General features: G+C 42.6%; 1 protein-coding gene across 3 annotated transcripts in view; it reads left to right on the top strand.

Annotated features, from left to right (window-relative positions):
• Window positions 1-22,976, top strand: part of MKX (mohawk homeobox) — a 52,887-nt gene that overhangs the window by 5,798 nt on the left and 24,113 nt on the right. For 2 of the 3 annotated variants that reach the window (XM_033165678.1, XM_033165680.1), the window contains exons 2-4: window positions 95-254; window positions 8,363-8,516; window positions 9,596-9,931. In XM_033165678.1, coding sequence (XP_033021569.1) covers window positions 95-254; window positions 8,363-8,516; window positions 9,596-9,931 — 650 coding nt within the window. Of the gene's footprint in view, window positions 1-94; window positions 255-8,362; window positions 8,517-9,595; window positions 9,932-19,899; window positions 20,155-22,976 lie in introns of those variants that run through there. The other variant, XM_033165679.1, reaches the window with a different exon arrangement.

Raw genomic sequence — 22,976 nt, 5'->3', positions numbered from 1 at the left:
GAGAGTAAGGAAGATAGGAGAGAACAGGGCATGCTGACAGGCCCACCTGGCTATAATCCTCTCAAACCTACCTCTTTCTCCTTGCACTGTACAGTACCCGACAGAACAGTGGGAAAGTGAGGCACAAGCGCCAGGCATTGCAAGACATGGCGCGGCCGCTAAAGCAGTGGTTGTACAAGCACCGAGACAACCCATACCCCACTAAGACTGAGAAGATCTTGCTGGCTCTTGGCTCCCAGATGACTTTGGTGCAGGTAAGAATGAGCTATGCCCCGTTACCTGTGTGACTCACACCATCTCTGAGGATGGGCTGGCCTGGTTGCCCCACTTGTACTGAGCATCTTTGGGCTAAACTAGGTGTGATTGCAGCAGATCGGTGTGTTTTTAAACCAAGGTGTGACATAATCGCATGGAGGCACCTCCCTATATCCCACTGCCCAAACTATGTCCTCTTCGGCCAGGCTCAGATTTTGGAAGGGAGCTCAGGTGGGAGAAACATATCTTGGGTGGAGGATCAGGAAAGGTGAGTCACAGCAGCTTTCGGCTCCCTTTGCTCCCGTGCCACTTTTAAGAAAGCAGCCGGATGTCGGTTTGCCGGAACAAAAGGGATGTCTTGGGAAAGGAGCAGGCTCCTTCCTCCAGTGGTTTGCCTCTCTTCGTACAGGCAGTTTTCTCCCAACCGAGCTCCCTTCTCGTTTCAGATAAGAGAGGCTGCAAGAAGGCCAGTTATATGAAGGGAAAGGCTTGGTACCCAGAGACAGCCCTACCTTTAAGCAGAGTGAGATGACCAACTTAGACGGCAGCAAGGCCTTGGGAGGAGAAATTGGTTTGTGTGTATCACGTGGTCTCTCCTCCCTAGGCTAACCTGCTGCCTTCAGGTGCAGTGGAGGTTGCTGCCTCACCTGTCGAAGGAAGATTCAACAGAGGCTGTAGCTCAGTGGTTTGCATCCAGAAGGTCCCAGGCTCAGTCCCCAACATCTCCAGGTCAGGCTGGGAGAGACCCCTGCCTGAAATCCTGGAGAGCTAGATGGGCCAATGATTTTACTGTGTATAAGACAGCTTCTTATATCACCCATGTATACCCACTCAACTGCTCCAGTCTGCAGAACTGGCATTGTTACAGGTTCCACGTAAAAACTGCTCTGCATTTGTAAGAAATCGATGTATTGGTCCTACAGTACCCACACTTTGCGACTCCCTGCTTATTGATGTCAGACAGGCAGCTTCCTCCACTCTTTTCAGTGCCTGCTAAAAACATTTTTGTTCTGGCAAGCCTATCCAGACATGTAAAAGGTTGGCATATGTTTTAATCTGTGTTTTAGCCTATCGTTCGACTTGTTTTTTATGTTTCAAATATTTTTATCCAAATTTTATGGGTTTTTTCTTTGAGGTTTTATTACAATCAAGCTTCTGTACATGAAATGGGGAGCACCATCTTATCCTTTGCTTCAGGCAGCAAGATTTCTTGGGGGCAGTCCTGACAGTGCCTGGTAGCCCCACACCCCCTTTAAAGCCAAAGATTGAGGGGTTCCTGGAGGACAAAGCTGCCTTCCACAACTAGGTAATGAATGATAGCACAAAGTTCATGGCAGCCTTTCTGGAACACCCTTCGCAAAACACGGTCCAGCCTCCATTCATTTTAGGAGAACTTGGGTTAGAGAGCACTTAAGGGCCAAAGTTTTTTGAACCGTGCCTTCTTGACTTCTCAGGGATTATGTTCTTCAGAAATGAAATGGCATGTTTGGTAAAAGAACACTTCCTTTGTTGTCTGCAGATCTGTCTTGGTTGACATGTAGTTCAAAAGCAAAAAATATATATCAAAAAATAATAATCCAGATGCTCCTTCCACACTTTGCCCAGAAATGCTCTCACATCTGCGTGAAAACACATCATTCAAGGGAAAGGAAAGAATGAAGTTGTGGTCCAGAGCAGATTACTGCTTACAAAGAACTGATCCTCAGAGACACACAGGCAGGGGCACTATCACAAATCACACCGGAGTGATTGCAGAACAGCCCCACTGCAGTCAAACAGACTCAGATTGACAGTGATGTATCTGTGAGAACTGGGTCATGTTTTCACATCTACTTGGAAAAGATTGTTTCTTGTTCCCAAAAGCTGCACACTCCAGATTATCAAATAGTGCTGCATAACTGGCTTTAATCTAGCACTGTAAAGTGCCAGAACATTTCTGGAGGAGACCAAAATAAAATGTGTTTTCCTGATTTGTATTTCCTAGGCTTACATTCCTGAAGCTTAGATTGGCCTCCTCTTCGCATCAATCTGTCCAATTCCTTAACGCTTGCTGTGTTCCTTTTATTCAGTCCCACTGTCCTTGTGTTTGAGCCACAGCTTTATGTCAAGTTGTTCTGTCAAGCCTTCCCTTTATCACAGTATCTTTGTTTGTTCCATGCATACCACTTCAAGAAGTGTTTGCTAACAATTAAAAGCTGGGCAGCCAACCAGTTACAAAAATATGATTTGATGAAACATGTTAGTTTTTAGCTAATTAACTGGTTACACCTGTGCATATTAGCATATAAAGAAAAATACAGTTTTAATATTTAGAGACTGTGAGTGTGGTCTTCAGGGAAATTTCCACTTCTGCCTTGTGCAGGACAAAATTACTCCGATAATAGGGTGGCTGCTTAGACATTGATAAATGCCACAACAAAAAATTGCAAGAGGATGCAGATTGTGTAACATCTGCATATGGTAATTTATATGGGTGGTGTGCAAATAAATAAATCTACTACTGCAAGGACCTTCGACTGTGCAAAGGAAATTCCTCTCCTTGTGCCTGGTGACACCTAAATTGGTTACAGGGTTTCCCCCAGTCGTCTGAGGCACAATTGGGGAGGGCATCTGGAAAGGGAGAAGTTAGGATATGTGCAAGCAGAAATCCTTGGGCTAGCGGATCTATTTAGATACTGCCCTGCGCATAGATCCAAATTTAGAAATAATTACTGTAAATTAAATAGATAGGCAATACATCTTCCCATAGTGGAGAATCATAGAAATGTAGAATTGGAAGGAACCCCAGGGGTCATCTAATCCAACCCCCTGCAATGCAGGAATCACAGCTAAATTGCATGTGCTTGTGTTTGTTTCATGTAATACATGCATACAGAAAATGAGATTCCCGGTGCGTACTACTATTGTTCCAGATACAACATTGTGACCAGGTGACCTGTGTGCCTACTCAGTCTGCCATCCAGGTGTTAACCATTGATGGTCAACTTCAAGGCCTTTCCTGCTCTCCCTTCTAGTGGCACTTTATCATTAAAGCAGACCTGGACTGCACAGGTCTTCAAAGTGAGCAAGGCGTTCAAACAGCGAACATTATCTGACAGCCCTTCAAATGGAGGACTTGTCATCCACCAGCTAGGATACAAGGCCACCCTTTCTTTACAATGTAGCTTGTCTTGTTATTGCATTGTGGTGGCTTTTAAAAACTACTTAACTGGGGAAATGTTTCTAGTCAAATCAAGATGTGTTGAATCAATTAAATGTAGTAAGCCTACTTAAAAGATGCTCTCTCCTCTCACCCTGCCTGCGGCCTCTCCTCTCTTCTTCTGTGCGGAGTACTTTTGGCTGTTTCCTCTGTCCATATCATCCTTGCATCCCCAAGGTTTTTATTTTTTTGCCCTCTGCTTTCTTAACTCTTGCTTCAGTTCCATCTACATTAACATACATACATACATACATACATACATACATACAAAACCAGTTCTCATGCACCAAGGAAAATCCTACAGAAAGTTAAAATAGTGTTTTGCACTTCCCTGATTAGAGGAAGTTTTACAGTCAGGGAGGTGTGTGTGTGTTTATGAGGGATCATAGAGTCATACAGTTGGGAGGGACCCTGAGGATCATCTAGCAGCACAACTCTCTGCACTGCAGCTGTCCTGTGTGGGGATCGATCCTGCAATCTTGACATTATCAGCACCACACTCCAACCAACTGAGCTATCCAGGCCCCCGAGGAAGTACTGTACTAGAGATGTATGTTTGCATGGCATGTTTGCAGTATCAGTTTCTTTTAACTGTACAAGCCTGGAAAGGGGGACTAGGCAAGCACTCAGACAAGTGCTTAGCTGTAAAAATGCCACCAGTTCTCCCAAAACCAACAGTGTGCCTTTTGGAAGACCCTCTGGTTCCTTTTCACAAGCCAAATGTAAAAAAACAACAACATTGGCTCCTGTTGGCTCTCAAATTGTTTCCCTTAGCCCCAGCCAAGTAGATGGAAGGTGTCCAGTGGCCACTAGCCACCAACTGCATGACTTGGTCCACTTAGCAGGGTGTGGAAGCCTGGCCAGTGGGTGAAGGGAGAGGTGTGGGGTGGTGATGTGTCCTATTCTATATAGGACAGTCCTCTGCTGTGCAGTCCAAGTCTGGTTTAAAGATGAAGTACTAAAAGAAGAGAGCAAGAGGGGCCTTGAAATTGCCCATCCATGGTTAGCACCACCTGGACAGCAGACTGAGCAGTCACCTGGTCAGCTTTCTCAACTATAGGGAGGTGTACTGTAATTCTATTTAAATTATACGAATTTGCACCAACTCAATTGGCACACGCACACAGACGTCATCAATTTTGGTGATGCTCTCATTTATTTATTTTTTGGCAATGTGTTAGGTGGACACTGTAGGTGCAGACCACATGGCGGAGGTCAAAACAAAAGGCAAAGGCGTTCTGCAGCTTCCTAATTTGTCTTCAGTGCTACAAACCTGGCTGAGAGCAGGAAAAAACTTTCAAGAGGGGCAAATGTCCTGTACAGAAGGGTTTGGTAGGCCCCGGGGTAGGTGGCCAATAGCAAGCAGGCTGACGGGATGCCTGGTGTATGTTGGCTATTCCTGTGGAAGCTGATTCTTTGGTGGAAAGGAAATTTGTAAGGTCCCCAGGCCTCTAGAGAAGACTTGGGAAAAGAACCACTCAGCCTAAACGTAGCAGGCTGAATGCTGATTATATTCATGCAACCCTAGCAAAGCCAATGGCGCAGTATGTAGTACAAGTTATTAGCTGCCCGCCCTCCCATTTTGCTTTAGAGTTCGAAACCTTATACTCCTGAAACTAGCAGAACTGGAACAGGAAGCCATATCCGTCTAAAAGCCACAGCCTATATTTACCTCGCCAATTAGCCTCCAATTTGGAGGCTAGCAATTTGTCCTGCTAATTTGCAATGAATATGTCATGTTTTCATTTGCCCTATTCCCGTAGGGGTGGATTTATTTTATTTTAAATTTGGGTTTAGCCATTCCTATGAATTTAAGGGGGGGGGAATGAAGGAACATTCTTTCCAGAAGGGGAAATATGAATGGCTTTATTGTTGAATATGAAGTTATTTGCTGCAGTATGACTAATGGACTGGTTCTGGCTTGCTAAGGATCTTGCAATATTCAGATTTTCGCATTCATATATAGGATGCAACTTACTTTGAAAGGGGGAGTATTTTAAGTTACAGCCCCCCTTCGTGATTATTAACAATGTGTAGTATGGGATGTGGTACAATGATAATAATAATTCAACCAAAGAAGATAAAGATAGGCACATTATTTTTGCTGTTTTGGAAAATGGGGCTGCCACTGTTCTATGAAACCAAGCCCAGGAAACACATTTGCTGAACGGAAACACTTTATAGGAGTAAGTAGCAGGAACTGAGGAGTTGTAAGTAATTTCTTTTTATTTCTTTTTTTTTTACTATTTATTATTAGTTTTTACAATTTACATTTATATTCAAATAGTATTCATAATAATCACACACATAAAGGATTCCCTGAATCCTTGAACTTCCCTCCACCCCTCCATCGGTTCCATTTACATTCCCTTTTTCTTTCTTACTGCATCTTATAAGTTCTCCATTTTCTTGAAATTCCCTATTTTCCCACAGTTCTTGTTACATTACAAGTGTCGTTACATTCCTGCCAAAGCTTTTAGTTGTTTACAGTGTTCTCCAAGATAAATTATATATTTAAAAAATTCCAATTCCTTAGTAAAGTTTCTATCTTCTTGATTTCTGATCTTCCCGCTCAGGAGTTGTAGGTAATTTCTATCCCCTTAGTTTAGTCAAGTCTCCCTAATCTGAAAAGCACCACACACATTTCTGTGCATGCACACACTTATGTATTTATATCCTGCCGTTCTTCCATGGTGAAACTCAAGTTGGTATTACATTGGATTCTTGGGCAGAGATCTCCCATACAGGCACTAATCGAACCTGGGACTGCTCAGCTTCAGCAAAGTGGCTGCATCGCATGCCTTTAGGCTGGGGGTAGCCAATACGGCACCAGACTGCAGCTTCCACCAACTCTGACCATTAGCCATTCTGGCTGCAGCTGACGGGTGTTTTAGTCCAACAAACATCCGGAGGTCACCATGTTGGCTACCCCTGCATCTTGGACATATGCTGTTTAAGAAACCGTGTGTTAAAATGGCTACTGAGTGTTTGCTTCCCAGGCCTGGAAAGCCCCGTTCTGGGAGTTAGGGCTGCATGCTCAATTATTCCCTTTCCCAAATAGATGATTGGTGCTATAGCCAGCAATATGACTGTGCTGCTGTGGGTCTGGAACTATATACAGTACAACAGCCCACTGCTGATTTTGCATGATGCTGGGTTATGGCCAACTAATGTGAGACATATTAGTCTGTCACATTATATAATAGGGATATATTTCATGCTTCAGTTGTCCTTGTTGGCCAGGGGGCTGTTGATTTTTTCTTTGGGGGATTGTCAAAACTTTGCTGTTTACTAACAGTTGCTACTCTTCAGGATGTAGCTCCCTCCTCGGGGGCTCTGGAACCCATAGAAAAGTTTGATCCCCCAACCTAAAATGATTATGTTTCCCCCCCCCTTGTGGGGACAAGGGGGCCTCCAAAATACAAATCTTTGAGGATTCTTGTTTTTTAACAGCTATCTTACTTTATTTGTGAGATTTTTCAGTCTCCTGGAATGCTTCAAAGAGGAGCTGTTCATATTTGCATGAATAATGCTTGCAGTTGACATGGAAATGTTGAGAGTGCGGTGTTTGCTGCTGGCCTTTTCAACCAAATAGTAGCACATGCACATAAATCACACTCGTTTTTATTGCTTGTTGTAAAGAGCTCTGTGGATAATACCCTACTTTTCTGTTGTTGCACGTGGCAGTCTGATAACGCCAAGGTATGCTTCCGTGCTGCTCTTTGGCAAGCGAATACATTGCCTTTGACAACTGCTGCAGTCATTAAAAGTATCCCGCTGGGACGCTCAGCATATGAATGGTCTTAGACAGAGTCGGAAAGCTGGTCAGTCTGCCTAGTGCCAGAGTGTGCTTGTGACTTCCAGATTACAGGGTCTTGTGCTGGCCTCACAATCCTCTCCGTCAGACGTATGAATTACATACCCTACGACATTCCTCATATGAAAACAGGGGCATTTCTCCCCCCCCCTCACTCCCCCACGCAGAGCATTTCCTATCGCAAGAAGGGCGAGTTCCACCGTACTGAGAAAACCCCTTAATCCCAATTTTATTCCATTCTTTGGTGGACGTACAGAAAGAAAAACACACGACAATAAACACATTTTAGAAAGGGGCAAGATTAGAATGGATGCACAAAGTATTCTTATTTATATATCTGGACTCTTTGCGCTCCGCTCCTCCTCGCTTGCTCTCAAGCAGCCGCTACGAGCTGCCCAGGGGAGGAGGCCAGCAGCAGTGGCCAAGGAGCGGTAACGGAATGCTCCTTCCCCATCGCTCAGGACAAGCGCTGGCTCATCTTCCTTCTTGAGCTTGGTGGCGGCAGCAGCACTGGCAGGCGAAATAGGGACATTCCAGGATCAAATCAGAAGCTGGGGTGACTTTCGTAATCCTAGGACTGTCCCTGGAAAATCAGGACGCTTGGAGGGTATGGAATTGATCAGTAACCGCTGCCAGCAGAAGGTCACTACCGCATGGCTGGGCTGCAGAAATTGGAAGTGTTGAACCACCACTCAGAACCCCTGAAATTGCAGCTGTGCTTCATGTTTGTATTGTCACAGGAAGTGCAACCTGTTGCATCCTCCTTGCTGAAAGAGGGGCGATGCAGTATTTTTTTCTTCCTTGTTCCTCTAGAGCAACAGAAGTGCAAGATGATATAGACGTGGCCTTGGGCTTATGCATATATTTAAGCTGCTTACCTTAAAACCGTAAAGGCGGCTTCTAATAAAGTTAGATTAAGTACTAAATATTTTCAGTGTTCATACTGTTTTCATTTCAGCTTTTGCTGAAATAAAAATGCGAACAGTCTACTTGTTTCTCTTTCACGTGTCATAAAACACACGCCAGTGAGAAAACTCTTCAGTTCTCTCTTGAAGGAGGGAGAAAACTAACACATTTTGTCTTTTATTTAGGTATCAAACTGGTTTGCCAATGCAAGACGTCGCCTTAAAAATACTGTCCGGCAACCAGACCTTAGCTGGGCTTTGCGAATCAAGCTATACAACAAGTATGTTCAAGGAAATGCTGAAAGACTTAGTGTAAGCAGCGATGATTCATGTTCAGAAGGTTTGTTTTCAATATATATTTTTTGTAGATGTCCAAGCAAAGCCAGTAAAATTGAAAGTGGCTGACAATTCTCAAGGAGCTTGTGCTCTTGCAAGCTGCAACACATTTGCATGCTAAAATTTAAGAAGCATCCATTCTGGCTTTGAGGAAGATGAAATCCTGGAAGCTATAGGGTTTAGGTGATCCCTACTTTCTGTACTTTTTATTTTATTTTACAATGTATTTATGACTGGCTATCCAGGCAGCTGATGGCTGTAGGATTTCTGTGGAAGCACCCGCTAGGCATCAGAGCCTTGGTCCATTTTGTCTCAATTTTGGCCAGATGCTGGCAGTTCAAGGAATTCTTTTGCCACCTGCCTCCACTTCCTCAGAATGAATTTTAGGTAGCCACTGTGTTTTCTCTTTTGCAAGGTAGAAATTATCCCTTGTCAGATTGGACTGCAGTTTCTAGGGCTATCTTTGCTGCCAGAGACACCCCAAAAATTCAGGTCCATGTAGGCCAGGCATAGGCATACTCGGCCCTCCAGGTGTTTTGGGACTACAACTCCCATCATCCCTAGCTAACAGGGCCAGTGGTCAGGGATGATGGGAATTGTAGTCTCAAAACATCTGGAGGGCCGAGTTTGCCTATGCCTGATCTAGGCTCTTGTGCTACATTATCACTCTGACAAAACATCAGCAGCACTCCTGCATGTCATCAGTAGATGCCCATCAACAATTTGATTTCAGCGATTCTCAAATGGTGCACCACACCATTTGACCAAATTTAATTTCCCAACCTGTTCAGCATATAAAACATATGCTGATCATAAATCACTCCATGTAATTCTTATTGAAGATCAAAAGAGTGCTCAAGAAATACCCTACCCCTTCTTCTAGTTTGAAGAAATAATCTGAAACTGGTTTTGGATGAGGCAGGGGAAGTGACCGGCTGCATCTTAATGGATTTTCGTAATGGCCCTTATGATAATCGAGTCTGAACTCACTTATCCTCTAAAAGATGAATTATGAATTTAAAAAATTGTTTTTAAAAAAGATACATAGGTAATGGTGTTCTCTGATGGGACTTCTCTCTTCAGATGGTGAAAACCCTCCCAGAAGCCATATGAATGAAGGGGGATACAACACGCCCGTTCACCACACCGTGATTAAGACTGAAAGCTCAGTAATTAAATCTGGAGTTAGACCAGAAGGAAGTGCCAATGAGGATTATGTATCGCCCCCCAAGTACAAAAACAGCTTGTTGAACCGCTACCTGAATGACTCGTTGAGGCACGTCATGGCCACAAATGCAGCCATGATGGAAAAAACAAGGCAAAGGAATCATTCGGGTTCGTTTAGCTCCAATGAATTTGAAGAGGAACTGGTGTCTCCGTCATCCTCCGAGACTGAAGGCAACTTTGTCTATCGGACAGGTAGAGTATAATTTCCAAAGCTGTCGTGTTTTGTTCATTCATTCAACCTGGAAACAAATGTTATGGCTCCTGGTGGTGCTAATTGGTCTTCTCAGAGTGTTTATAATTCATGGCACTTTTAATATGGCAAGTACCATGAAAATGCAGCCATCTCATCAGCAACCTAGTGAGGTAGGTCATTGTGGTTTTTCCTGGGTTTTTTTTTTGCAGATGGATGTTTTCGGATGAGAGTGAATGACTTGGTTAGCTTCCCAAGTGTTCCTATGGTAGACTGAATGTGAAAACCAGTCATAAGTTCCAACATGATGAAACAGCTCATTGGTCTACTTTGGCTCAGTTAAAATACAGTGGCTTTATGGGTGACCAAGACTCATCCAGAACCTGTCTTGGATAGCCATGATCAGTACTGGATTATGAAATACAGTCTTCTTAATTTGTGTATCCAAGCATGTGTATGTACACTCGCTGTACTGAAAGGCGCAAAAGAGTTTGTGTGACCGAAAGTCGGTGTTGATAGAAGATAACTGAGTTTAGGCCACCAGTACTGAAATGGGTACCGCAGATCTTGAAATATTCCTGCACACCTGTCTTCAGATAAGTTCATATACAGATTGAGAGCAATTACCAGTTAGGAACTTAGCTGGGGTATTAATCATTCCAGCCATGGAAGATAGAAGTGCCTCATTCTTGAAGACCTGTGGGGAATAGGTTGGTAAACTACAGATAACTGAAACTGGATCAGTTCAGAGCATCCTTTGTTTGATCTTATCACATATATATGGTATGCCTGGATTAATACAGTCGTACCTTGGTTCTCGAACAGAATCCATTCCGGAAGTCCCTTTCGACTTCCGAAAATGTTCGAAAACCAAGGCGCAGCTTCCGATTGACTGCAGGAGCTCATTAGGAAGCCAAGTTTGCAGCGTCCGGGAGCCAAAACGTTTGAGTCGCAAGGTGTTCGACAACCAAGGTACGACTGTATAGTCATCATCCCTGACCACTGGCCATGATGGTTGGAGGCAACATCCAACAACATTTGGAGAGCACCAGTTTGGGGAAGGCTGTTCAAGGCTTTTTGTAGGGATTCTGAAGACTGCTTGGCTGGATTTCAGTCATGCACGTTCTGTTTGGTTTAATCCTCAAGATTTCCAGAACTTCAGCAGGTCTTCCACTTGAAGACTAAAGGATCACACCTTGAGTTGAGGGGGTTGGCTGGGTGCAGTATAACATAGTGCTCTAAAACATTGTGCGTAGAGTAGGAGCTGTGGTTGCATAGTTAGTGTTTTCCATGTGAAATCTCTTGGTTTTTCGAAAGCTATTTTTCAACATTCCAAGTGCATTTGGTCTACATTATGTGATAATCGCCTGCCAAATTTTAGTTTTAAAATGAGTGTTGTTCAAATGAGCACACGGTAACTTAAGACAAGTAAACTTCTGGTTTTCTATACTTACACAACTGGAATTTTAAAAACGGGCATAATCTTGAGTAATCAAATTGTTACTGGACTCTGTCTCTTGCCTGCCAGCATTTTAGCTTTGAGTGGGGAAAAAAGGCTCTTTTAATAGGCTGCGGCAGCTGTACGATAACCGCTGCAGCATTAACGGGCTGAGCATTTGGAAAAACAAGCTACAAATTGTTACACGATCGCTCTAATCTCCCTGTTTTTATGTGTGCAGAACCTCTCCTATTTAGCATGCAGTCACACTTACCTTTCACTGCAACACTTTTTTTTAATTCAATGTGCCTTTAAGCGCAAAGCAACAAAGAGGTAGATTCATTGCATGTTCATAGCTGCAAACAATTCTATTGGGTTCCCCACCCCCACCCCGTGCATGTACTCAGATTGCAAGAACAAAATTTATTTTATACATGGCGTGGTGTTGTATTGAGCCCTTGCATCTACTTCTAAAATATATTATATTCCAGAATTTATTTTACTACTATCTTTTATAAACGTGTTAGCCATCTTAGATCAGTCTGTTCCATAAATGCCATGAAGATAACTTGCATATTTTTTCCTTTTTCTTTTTTAAATCCTCGGCAACGCATTATCATTTTCTGAGGTCTTCCGAAACGTCTGCATATAAAAACCCTAGTGGAACTTAACAGCGTGTGGCTATTTTGACCTCTTTCCATACATACAGTTTGGATTACAGAACCAAAAACATTTTCCAGAGGGGGGAGCCCGTTGCAGCAAAAAGAGGTCTTGTGGCACCTTTTTAAAGCCTGACACATTTATTATGGAATAAGCTTGAGTGGCCCGAAGCCCACTTCATCAGATGTATGAAATGCAATCCTAAACTGGCAGGCATTTAACGGGATGGGCGGGGGAAATGGAGGGGGAGTGAGGTCAGATGGAAATGAAATGCAAAAAGAACAGACAGTGGCAATTATGTAAAAAGCAAAATAGTTAGCGGCCATTAACAAAGCATATTTTCCAGAGGGCATTTGGAGGAGGAGAGACCTAATTGCCACTTAGTGGCTGCTTGTTGTAAGTTCTAAATGGGTTGTGTGTGTTTTTCTGGATTTTGTTGTCTGTTTGTTTCTATTGTAAACCTCTCCTTTGGCCTGTGCAAAAGGGTTCAATAGAAACCATCAAAAGAAAGAAAGAAAGAAAGAAAGAAAGAAAGAAAGAAAGAAAGAAAGAAAGAAAGAAAGAAAGAAAGAAAGAAAGAAAGAGGTGTTGGCGATAATGTAAACTGTCTGGTATTCCAAGTCAGTTTCTGCCACGTTAACTACATCCTGCGGTGTTAGTTTGGAATGTTGGTTTGTGCAAGCTATCTTAAATCACAATTATTAGCATCCATACCAAGTATATATACAGTGGTACCTCGGGTTAAGAACTTAATTTGTTCTGGAGGTCCATTCTCAACCTGAAACTGTTCTTAACCTGAAGCACCACTTTAGCCAATGGGACATCCCGCTGCTGCTGCGCCGCCAAAGCACGATTTCTGTTCTTATCCTGAAGCAAAGTTCTTAACCTGAAGCGTTATTTCTGGGTTAGCGGAGTATGTAACTTGAAGCGTATGTAACCTGGAGCGTATGTAACCTGAGGTACCACTGTATATATATTTATTTATTTATTATACTTTGCTGTTACACGAGACTCCCCACTTGTTCTCCTACCATTCATCTTGACCCAAGTATAACATAATTGTTGCGATGAGACCGTATTGTTCAGAGGGATTGCCACTGGGGCCAGCCAATCAACATTCTGCACAGCCAGCTTCTGAGCTCAGTTCTCTAAGAGGGTCATGCCATCTCCACCTGACAACTCACCAAACAGAGTGAATATAGAGCTGTAGCACGCTCTCTACTCATCCTAATGTCTGTGTGCAAATCAAAGTGGCAAAATTCTGTGCATCAGCACTTCTTGCTAAGAACCAGACGATTAAAACTTCTGAACCAACCACACTTACCACCCAACATCTCAATTTAGTGTAGTTGTCAGCATATAACTTGGCACCCCAGGGCTAGGATGCCCATGAGGCAGAGCAAACCAGCCGCCACTGGCAGTGGAATCCTGTGGGGCAGTGCCCCTGCGGGCATCCCACCTGCCCCTGCCACCACTGCAGTCGCATGACATCCCACTGGAAGCTGCCACTGGAGCCACACAACCCCAATGAGCAAGGCTTCAGTGGGCAAGGAGTGGGGCTGGGTGGCCAGCACTGTTTTGCCTCAGGTGGCAAAACAGGACAGGCCCTCCCTGGTGCACACCCATATCCTAGCTCTTTGCTATGCTGCTTATCCCAAATAGTCTTTCGCTGGCCTGTATGTGATAAAAAATTGTGTTTGATTGCAATTTGGCGGAGGATCTGTGATTATCAGAACCAAGATGGATTGTTTGCTTAGCAGCCAATTGGTACATGGAAAGGATATACTCAGAAGTTTCAAGTAGTGTTGAGTGGGAAGATTGTGGCTTTTGCCTCACTGGAAACCAATTTTCATGTATGAGTTGCACTACCCGGATTGTGGTAACTATGGAAAATGCATTGTATTTGGGTTTGATTTGTGTTGGATCTCAGGGCCAGCACTTGGTTTTGATACCTGAGCTTATTCCTGGAACGTAGCAAGTAAGAATAGTTGTGAATGCCTCTGTGAAAGCACAGAGTGCATTGCCACCGAGTAGCCACACCACGTCTGAGCTGAATCGAGCTCCAGGGTCTGACTGTATACATTTCCTCTTTAAAGCGCACGATTTCCTTCAAAGAATTTTGGGCACTGTAGTTTGTTAAGAGTTGTTGCGAATTGTAATTCTGTCAGGAGTGTACACTACAGTGCCCAGAGTTCTTTGAGGGAAATAATGTGCTTTAAAGATGTAGTGTATACACAGGCTTCGTCTTAACAGAAACCAAACTCTTAAGAAATTCAGTCCAGTGTTTATTTGAAAGCAGCTCCAGATTGTATTGAGAAATTAAGAGCAGTGGACAACAAAACAAAGGAGAACTGAAAAGATGGGGCTGTCGTTGATTTTATTTGCATTAGTGTTGGTAGAGCAATTAAAAATGAAGCAATTTAGATGGGGAGATCTTGAAAAGGCTGTTTTAAAGACTATTGTTTATTTTAGGAGTTCACATTGAGGAGAATTTGTGGGTTTTGGAGCTCTCCTCACTTTCTTATTGACTTCCCCTTTTGCCCCTCTATTTATGGCGCTTGACCTTTAATATGTTGTGTAGCAATAGATGCAGCACCACAATTCCCAGTGGTTCTTCTGAAAAGTCAGAGTGCTCTATGTCTTAACTGAAAAGACTGTTCAGAAGAGGCCAGATTCATAGGTATATTGTCTTGTCTGCCTTGCCAGATTTTGTTGTTGTTTCCAGTTAACTTTTACAAAATATAACATGCATTTTATTTTTTATTTTTTTAAAAAAAGGGCAATAAGTGCTACTCTTTTTTCCAGGACCATTTAGGGGCTTGCAAAAAAAACAAAAACCAAAACCCTCCTTTGAGCCACTCCTGAACATCTGAACTGCATTTCTGTGAAATGTGTTGTAGATTTCTCTAAAGGAAAGGGGCATTGTCATCAAAGTGCAAAACCAGACTCATGCAGCAGGAAAATGAGAATATCAAATAAAGCATGAATTCACATTACTGATATGTAAAGGGCGTGTAATATTTATGGGATATTTGTAAAAAAGAAGAAGAAGTTGGCTAAAAGGCGTTTTAAAGCATTCTTGTTTTTTTAAGCTCTTAGCTTTAATTGCCAGGTGTAAGATGAATATTACAGGTCCTGAAAACAGGTTGTATTTTGATACTACTTAATGATACTGAAGGTGGCTTCTAGGGCAAGTGACAACAAAGTAGTTTCTTTCTTTTTAAAAAAATACATCTATAGAGTCAGCTAAACCATTTATGACGTTAATCAGATTTATCCATTTTGGAATGGATAGGAATCTACTATCCTTGGTAATATAATCTGCTCCTTGGCAATATAAAAGATGACACATGCATGTGTGACTCTTCCCTTTATAAAAAGTATTCTGACCATGCATCCAAGGTAGTGGTGAAATTCACTTGTCTTATTTGCATTTATCTCTTGCCCTGTCGCTGATGCCTGGGTTCGGACATAACAGATAACATTGGTTTCGTGCTACGTGAATACATGTTCATCTCTCCTTTTCCTTCCCTGCCTGGGGGGGATGAGAAGCATCTGCTTCTGGTTTTAAACTAACCACAGTTCCCTGTGATGCTGTATCTTGGAATTGTGGATTGTTTAAACAATTATTACAGAATCAAACTGAGGTGTCTTTTTTTGGTGAAAGTTATCAATTAAAGTAAAGGGTTTCAACATCACAGGGAAGTGTGGTTGGTTTGAAACAAGAAGCAGATGCTTTTAATCTCTTCCTCCTGGTGTGTGGATGGGGGAAAGCAGCAGCCAGAGGCTTGCAGCTGCTTATTAGTCATCTTATTTATTTTATTTTTATCTTGCATTTATAATCCTGCCTTTCTTCCACTGTGCAACCCAAGGAGATATACATGTGGTTCTTGGGCAGCCCCCCAGTCACTGGACCCAATGGGGGCCTCATCTGCCTTCAGACAACACTCTAGGATCATTTTCAGATCCATCCTAAATTATGCCCTGAAGAGTTCACAAGAAATAATAAACATATAGGTTCAATGGACACAATGATATATCTATGTCATAATACTTCATAATATAGTGTATATATCTACATTAACATGATAACGAACACTACAATTTTTTTTTAAAATCCTCAATTTTAGCACAGGAGTGAGAAGCTTGTGCTCCCCCCTCCCAAGTGTTGTTAGACTTCAACAACTACAGCCTCAGCCAGCAAATAATTGTATTCTGCAACATCTGGAAGGCTAGATTATCTCCATCCCTGTTTTAGCAGGAAACCATGGTTTCCTGTTACCCCAGAGCTGGGATTAAGTCTCAAGGTGAGCAGCTACCACATTATAGGAGAAAGAGTATTGCTTTCATATTATTCACTTCCGTTTCTGTTTCTTCTCCAAATCCTTTGGACCGAAAAGGTAGCACTTAAAATAATTGTTAGGGTGCCTCTAAGAGCAAGTCGGCATTGTCACCTGGATTTAAGCTAGAGCAGGTTGTACAATTTTACCCCATCGTGCCTGCTCATTTGTCTAAAAAAAGTTAAAGGGACCCTTGACCATTAGGTCCAGTCATGTCCGACTCTGGGGTAGTGATATATTATTTCTTCCTGTTTAACATAAGACCCACTGGAAGATAATTTTGCTAGTTTTTAGCTGCTGAATTTCTTCTCACGACCCCACATACATGCTCAGACTTAGCAAAGGTAAGTATTTTTTTATTAAAGCCCCCTCAACTTTTATAATCCTGTGATGTTAAACTTTTGCAGTCTATCACTGAACACCCACACCCACACCACTGTCTTCCTTACTCACCCCTAGGGGCAGAAAATATCAGAGGATCTCACCTCCCAAATTTCAGGGTGCTCTTGAGCAGGGGTCAGCAACCTTTTTCAGCTGTGGGCCGGTCCACCGTCTCTCAGACCATGTGGTGGGCCGGACTATATTTTTTTTGGGGGGGGGGGAATGAACGAATTCCTATGCCCCACAAATAACCCAGAGATGCATTTTAAATAAAAGCACACATTCTACTCATGTAAAAATGCCAGGCAGGCCCCACAAATAATCCGGAGATGCATTTTAAATAAAAGGACACATTCTACTCATGTAAAAACACGCTAATTCCCGGACTGTCTGCTGGCCAGATTGAAAAGACGATTGGGCCGCATCTGGCCCATGGGCCTTAGGTTGCCTACCCATGCTCTTGAGCATAGGGAAATAGATAGCTATGGAGCCTCCAGTCGAACCGCTGTTGGTTGTGCTTTGGCGAAACAGAACAGGTGAGACACAGCGGAGATCCATGACTTTGAGGGGACCCACTGCAGCAAAGCAGCACTGTGGGAGGATATATATAGGGTTTTGCACATGTTTTCCAAACATAACATCCCATCTTACACAATATAACATACCTGTGGCTATCACAGCCAAGGACTTTCGTCAACCTCGACTAATGGTTTTCTAACTTTCTTTCTTATTTTGCATTTTATTTTAATAGTTATTGCTATAAAATCCAAACCCTAAATAGACTCCTTCTTAGTCCTTTTTTTTGCAATAATTCATATAGTTCCCCTTACAAAACTTCTTGCAACCCTACAAGCAATGTCAGTTGATTACAATTGTCTTTCAAATGTATCATAAATGTCTTTCAGGAAAGTCTGGCCTTGCTGGTTTCGAATTTTCCTAGTTAATTTCGCCAACTCAGCATAGTCCATCAGTTTCACCTGGCAGTCTTCTTTTGTTGGTAGTTCTTCTTGCTTCCATCGCTGGGCTAATATTATTCTTGCTGCAGTTGTCGCACTGTGGGAGGTTTTGTACAGGATGATGATGCAGCAAAGAAGTGGCAAATAAAAGGGGGGACCCCAAAGCCATTTTTCATCCCCCTCCCTCCCCCTGATGGCAACACCTTGTTAAAAATGCAGGTTCACCTGTCTACAAAAGTGCCTGCCTTCTGGCATCAACGTTTGGCTAAGGATAAATAGCTTAGATGACTATAACAGAGAAGGGAAGCTACAGGACGGGAAAGGGCTCGACATTCCTGCTGTGTGACTGGGGTGAGTCCACAAATCTGTCTCCATCCCCTTCTAGTTGGCCCAACACACTTGCTCCAATGGGGTTTAGTCATGACTTCACTCTTCCTGGTTTGGGGCCAAGAAGCTTTCTAATCTCCATCCAGTTATGGTGTGTAAGGATCCGGGCGATATTAAAAAAAAAAAAGTTCTTGCAGTCCTACGGAGCTATTCTGGCCTCCGTGAAACTCTTCCAGCACCTGGTCCCCATTTAGGATTGTGGCCAACCAAATTTTGTAAGAAAGCCACCATTTAAAAGATAGCATATTTAAAGAGTGTGAAACCTGGAAAAGAAAACGAGACCCCGAAGAAACAATAAATTGCTGGTTTAATTTTAAATCTTCTTTAATGCCAGGTGGGTTAAAATAGTTAATTCATGTCCCACTGGATATATATGGGTCACATATCGTATTTCTTACTGACATTACGCTCACACTCACCTGGCTTGCAAAATTTTGAAAAGTTTCCTCTTAGCTTAGTGGTGTGGGGGGCTTTGGTGCAATCCAGTTCAGTTGTGTTACAAGCAGATGCCACTAATTTCATAGTCCCATGGGGAGGACAATTTAAAAGCCTAGTGGGCAGCTACTTGGCTACCTCCCTATGAAAGTAAATTGGAACTGAGTGACTCAGGGGGCAGTATATGCCACCTGCTTGCTCAGTAGACAGGCTTTCTGACCTTGCCATGAGTTGACGCTGCAATTTATTTCAACCATTTGCATACCACTTAATCACAGTTGTCATTAGGCGGTGACCCAATAAGGCTAAAAATGAGTTTAATCTGTAAAATCAGAGTTCAATCAAAACACCTGCTGGAATAAAATTATAAGTTCCGTTGTGAGGGGCCAAGTTTGACCTCAGCTGGAAACCATAAAATTGGGCCCACAGTACCAAACGAATGGCTCCTGGTAGATACTCTGCATCCAAGTCATGGGGCAGCACTCCCCTGAAGACGGTGGTGATAGAGCGGGAATATAAGGGATTGGGCAGTCCTCAAGGTATCCTGGACCCAAGCTGTTAAAGGCTTTGTAAATGAAGAAAAAAGGCTTGAACTTGGCCTGGTAATGCCTGCTTATGAGCACTGGAGTAATTATGTACAACACCATTCACCCTGGCTGTGCATGGATGTGTAGGAAAATGTATGTGTGAGGAGAAAGCACCATGATTCTAATTGAAGTGAGAATACAGAAGAGAGAAAGCCACACTTTGGGGAATCTTTGCACATGAGGTTTTGTTTTGTTTTGGCTGCTGTGTAAAGTGTCTAGTAGCAGCATGATGGGCAAACGACATGCGATGCTAAGTGCACCACTAGAAACCGTATCGGTTTTGAGAAATGTTTAATAGCTCGTGCGCCTCCCAGATTTTCATTGGAATTGACTGCAGCGTGTGGTCCTCTCCCTGTCTGCTGAAGTTCCCCCCAAAATGGAGGCCGCTACACCTGCAGTGAATGTTTTAAAAAAATACTGATGTAGTTGACATGTTCAGGGTCATGCGCAGTTTGACCCTAAGTATATGCAGGAAGGGGTCATGTCTTCACTTTGAAGAACTGCCCTTCAAATTGCACACATTAAATCCTTTCTGAAAGACTATTTGGTTTCTAATATTGCATGCCCAAGCCTTAATGTTGAAAACGATTAAGCTATTTTTCAATTAGTGCTTTGTGTTGATCATCTACCTTCTGCTGTGCTTGGTTTGAGTGTTCCCGTTCCTCCTTGTGACCTCCAGACAGGCATTTGGGTGTGGGTGTATGTACATTTTAGTACCCTAAAGCCTGTAAAATATAATTTTCAGGAGTAGAGCTCTCTCTTTTAACAGGATTTTTTTTCTTGCAGGAGAATGTTGTCACCTGACCATTCGCCACCCACCCTGTGTGAGCACATGTTTGAAGTAAAGCTTTAGTGCTCAGTTGAATGGAAGTGACACGCATACATACTCATGAGGAAGCAAGAGTATGATTATCGGAAAGCCCAAAATGTTAATTCTACAGTAGCGTGGAGGGGGAGTTAGAATTGGGGAGACTGTAGTTCTTGGCAGTAATATGAAGGGAAAGGAGAGCCCGTAAAGACTTCATTTCTTTCTGGAAAAATGTCTGACTTGAAACCTTATACCTGGGAGGTATTTTTGTAGGTTCCAGTCTATTGCCACTGCTTGATGTAAATAAGACAATGGCAACTAACAGTTTTAAAAAAAATTCTGCCTGTGCCTCCGTCTGATCCGCCCATGCCCCTTGTGTAAAATTAGGCTATCACGGTGCTGTTCGTACCACTGCGTTTAAAGGTTGTATCAGTATTTCCACAAAATCCTTTTTAAAATATACATAGCCAAGCTTTTATAATCCAGCTGTAAAAATTCAGTCTGGGCTGAAACTTGGCAAAGCACTGGGCTTATTCTCCCATCTGTGCTGAATGGATTTAAGCAGGTACCTCTCAATGATATCTGTCTGTGCATTAATGCACTTGCAAATCTCTTGCTCTTTGAAGGGGGAAATAAAACTGGAGGCAATTTGCAGAGAGTAGACATACCTGAAAAAGAAATAATAGCTTCCCCGGCAAACCTGGTATAAAATGGGTTTTTATATATATATATATATATATATATATATATACTTTCTAAAAGTGCAGTGTTTTTCAGCCAGTTACATTTCCCCTTATTCTGGTTTTAGTCAGATTGTAGCTGTTGTCTAAGTGGGCCATTTCTCATTTCATCGCAGCCCCCTCACATTTAGTTGTGATTTCTGCTATTAAATAATCATATTTAACAGATTTGCTCTTTAAAAATACTAGACAGTGCCTATGTGTCCCCTCCATTCTAATAAAGCTCTCATCTGTGTTCCAGTGTCCTACCTGGAGATGCCAGAGATTGGACATAAGACTTTCTTTGTGCAAATAGATGCACTATGGCTCTTTCCACTGTTCAACCAGACAATGGTTGCCCATTGATGCAGGATTGGTACTCCTGGAAGAGGAGCACCCGGCCTCTCCTGGGAAGAGTAAGAGGGCATTGGGATTGAGTCCAGATACCCCAGCTCTTCCCCAGTGGCAACCAGGGCCAGTACTGATCAGCTGCTGGAAGTGAGACTGTGCATGACTGTTGGCTTTGTCCCTTCATGGTCAGAGAAGCTGTTTGGGCTTCCAGGGTACTGATAGTATCATTTGTTTAAATAAATTGAATCGGGTGCATTTGGAAATAAAAAGCATTTTGTTTTGCAAATGTTTTGGTATCTCTGGACTTCTGCAGTTTCTAACAGCCATTGTGTCCCATTCCATTTTAAAGTATCGTGACTGATGGTTAAAGTGAATTACCGGTACAAGAGGGCTTCCCCTAAGAGTACCTTTTCCAAGTGGATTTTGAAAAGGGTCAAAAATGTTCTTATAAGCTAATAATCTTCACTCCTAATAACAGTTTCCTAATTTATCTGTCTGAGTTAGGTTCTTTGTGACTTCATAGACTGTTTCATGCAATACCAGAGTTAATGAACCAATATATCCTGTGCCTCTTTATAGATCTGTGGTTTTGTGTTTTACCTACCATGATTTTAAGAACTGATTTACGTATTCTGCTGAATCTGGCCATTTGGCCATAATTGCAACAGCAGAGAGACTCCATGATAGAAGTGCTTGGCTGAGCGAAACCAGAATTTCTTTAGCATGTATCAGTGGACCTTCTGAGGAGCACTTAGGGTAGGATCTGCATTCCAGTGAAGCAAAAAGAAAATAAAATCTCACTGATTTTAACACAACATAAAGCTGCGGGTCTTTTTATCCCAGTCACCTTCAGTTTTATGTTCTAACTGGCAATACTTCACCAGTTCTGTGAAACCTTTCAACAGATTTGTCTTGAAAGGAGATGAGTAAAACAGAATTACCACCACGAACCCCTTGTGCCCCAAAATGGTATGTTCAGACTCCGAAACAAGTGTACATAATATTGACTTATTTTGGGGATAGCAGAAATAGCAAAAATCACTTTCCCTCTTCATCTGTTAATGGACACCTCCACTGGGGTCAACAGCCCTTCTGTAAGTGCAAGCACACCAGCTGGGTTCCAATGAGGTCTGAGAATGTGGATAAGGTGCTTGTAGTGGTTTCAGCCACAATATGTTCTGTTGCTTCTTGACCACCATGGGTGGTGTAGCTAGCCTGGTGTAGCCAGATGGCTCGTATCTGCATGAGGTGTTGGTGCCTGATGGTTTGTAGCAGGCGGTAATGTCCCTGGTCACAAATACCCATTTTTTATAAGGTGTTTAAAAGGGTAAAGCTGCAAACAGTTGAAGGAATTTGATGATATTGATCTTGGTGTAGACCTGGGCTTGGGGCAAAATCTGTCTTGGCTGCCCAGGTGGATTACCTTTTTGGGGAGAAAAGAGGAGTTTGACCCTATTGGCCTCACTTGATATCCCTTCCTCCCTCCCTCCCCCCCCCCTCTCTCTCTATATATACATACCTGGTATATATCTGAAGAAGTGTGCATGCACACGAAAGCTTATACCAAGAACAAACTTAGTTGGTCTCTAAGGTGCTACTGGACATTTTTAAATATATATATATATATATATATATATATATATATATATATATATATATATATATTGACTTCCTCAGACCAACACGGCTACCTACCTTGATCTCTCAGTCGTTTTACTGATGACCACACTACCATCTCGTACCAGCTCTGTAAGTTGGGAGATGTTGGCACTTGCTTACAAAGTTGGGTTCAGAGGATAGCTCTGGGGGGTTATGCATCTGCCCTCAGGCAGTTGGGTGCCACAAAATAGCAGATGGGTGCTATTTTGTCTCCAGTGCTCCTTAATGTCATTAGAAGATTTGGGGCATGTTATCATCAGTATGCTGATGACACTGAGCTGTATTTCTTACATCTGAATCTGGAGATCTGTGATTGTACTTAATCA

Source organism: Lacerta agilis, chromosome 12 (assembly GCF_009819535.1).
Source record: "Lacerta agilis isolate rLacAgi1 chromosome 12, rLacAgi1.pri, whole genome shotgun sequence".
In the NCBI taxonomy this organism is placed as follows: domain Eukaryota; kingdom Metazoa; phylum Chordata; class Lepidosauria; order Squamata; family Lacertidae; genus Lacerta; species Lacerta agilis.
This window is presented reverse-complemented; position numbering and strand designations above follow the sequence as displayed.